The sequence below is a fragment of the Cyprinodon variegatus genome, unplaced genomic scaffold (genome assembly GCF_000732505.1).
Source record: "Cyprinodon variegatus isolate N-32 unplaced genomic scaffold, C_variegatus-1.0 Scaffold330, whole genome shotgun sequence".
Lineage (NCBI taxonomy): Eukaryota > Metazoa > Chordata > Actinopteri > Cyprinodontiformes > Cyprinodontidae > Cyprinodon > Cyprinodon variegatus.
This window is the reverse complement of record NW_015150783.1, coordinates 864,188-865,905: the sequence shown is the minus strand read 5'-3', so window position 1 is coordinate 865,905 and position 1,718 is coordinate 864,188. Positions and strand designations below refer to the sequence as shown.

Genomic DNA, 1,718 nt, shown 5'->3' with positions numbered 1-1,718 from the left:
GCTGAACTGAAGCTGATGTGTTGCTCAGGTCTGCCGGTGGACCTGCAGTATCTCCCCGAGGACAAGAAGCGAGAGGAGGACCCAGACATCAGGAAGATGCTGCTGGAAACGCTGCTGCTGGTACCCAGACACACCTACTCTCCCACAGATGTGTTTTCTTTAAGGCTGCTTCCTTCCTCACCTTTGGTTCCACACACAGCTGACTGCGACCAAAGCTGGCCGGCAGACGCTCAAACAGAAGAACGTTTATCCCATCCTGAGGGAGTTCCACCGCTGGGAGAAGGACGTTTACGTGGCGGCCGCCTGCGAGAAGCTCATCCAGGTGAGAAACACCAGGAGTCCACGCAGGTGGAATGTAAGGAACCGCGTTTCGCCGTGCAGCGTAACTTTACCGCTCCGTGCTTCCAGGTGTTGATCGGTGACGAGCCGGAGCAGGGCATGGAGAACCTGATGGAGGTGGAGATCCCGCAGGACGTGGAGGAGAAGCTGAAGGAGGCCGACGCCAAGGAGCAGGAGGAGCTGGAGAGAGAGGAGAGAATGAGACGAGAAGAGGAGGAGAAGAAAAAACGTGACGCTGAAGGAACAGATCAAGAAAAATAGAGTGGACTCTAAGAATGATCCAGGCTCTATCATTCATTCATTTATTTATTAATACACATATACAGCTCAATGACTTATAGCAGAGGTCTTCAACAGGGGTCCACCACCCCTAGGGGTTCCACAGAGGTACTGCATGGGGGTAGCAAAACGTTTTTTGGGTGATTAGACTATTTTTTTTATATTCCTCCCTGCAATTTTTCCACAAATTTTTTCTACTAATTGAAATGGCCTCCTCTCTGCGCAGACGACCTGGTTCCTGAGCATAAATCAGCCTTAACATCGATGGGAAATTAACCACTAAGGAGGTAGTGTTGACAGTTACTGCTACCTGCTCTCAAAAACAGGTAAATCTGAAGGTCGTCTACGTAACATTGAAAAAAGAAGTGGTGCAGATTTATAATCCAGTCAAGAGATAGAATATGAAAAGAAAAAAGGATGGGACCATGAATGGAGCCCTGTGGAACCCCACATGACTAAGGAGGACTAGAGGAGGAATTAATCAGGACGGTTAAATGTCCGTCTGTCAAATAGCTACAGATTCCAACATACGGGTTTAAATGAGACGGATCAGCTGTCCTCCAGGCTTCCTGAAGCTCTCTCTGCTTTCCAGCTTCCAACTATTTCCTTCTAAACATTTCCCAAAAAGTCCTAAACTGAAGAAAGCACAGAATCCGACTGCTGGGAAGCAGAACGGGAAAAAAGGAAGACCTGATGAGGAGTTTTAATCCCTCCTCTCACCAGACGCCGACCAGGAGGAAGGCGTCCTGAAGGGTGCCGACCAGGAACCATCAGGAACATCTGCCGTCGTGATCAGTTCACATTTCTTTGTGCTTTTTAAAATGAAGCCTTTTTCTTGTTGAAATGTGGATGTTTATACATTTATATTTAGTAGTTTGTTTTTTACACAGTTAGAGGTTGGGTTGCCACTATGCTAAAATGTATAACTATAAAATCCCAAGGAAATAATCGAGGCTCTATGTTATGTTTAACAACCGTGAGGATGAAAAAACAAAAATAAAATGATTGAGAAATTTTATAAACCTGAGAAACTCCCATTTTTAATCCCAACATGAAAATTCCCAAAAAGTTTCGCTTCCCATCCAGGAAGCTTTTTCTAT

General features: G+C 45.9%; 1 protein-coding gene across 2 annotated transcripts in view; it reads left to right on the top strand.

Moving 5' to 3' along the window:
- The window catches only part of hgh1 (HGH1 homolog), a 15,517-nt gene extending 13,859 nt beyond the window's left edge, over positions 1 to 1,658 (top strand). Inside the window, exons 8-10 of one of the 2 annotated variants that reach the window (XM_015385036.1) lie at positions 29 to 120; positions 200 to 322; positions 409 to 1,658. In XM_015385036.1, coding sequence (XP_015240522.1) covers positions 29 to 120; positions 200 to 322; positions 409 to 600 — 407 coding nt within the window. In that variant the 3' untranslated portion in view covers positions 601 to 1,658. The remainder of the gene's footprint in view (positions 1 to 28; positions 121 to 199; positions 323 to 408) is intronic. The other variant, XM_015385035.1, reaches the window with a different exon arrangement.
- The last annotated feature ends 60 nt before the right edge of the window (positions 1,659 to 1,718 follow it).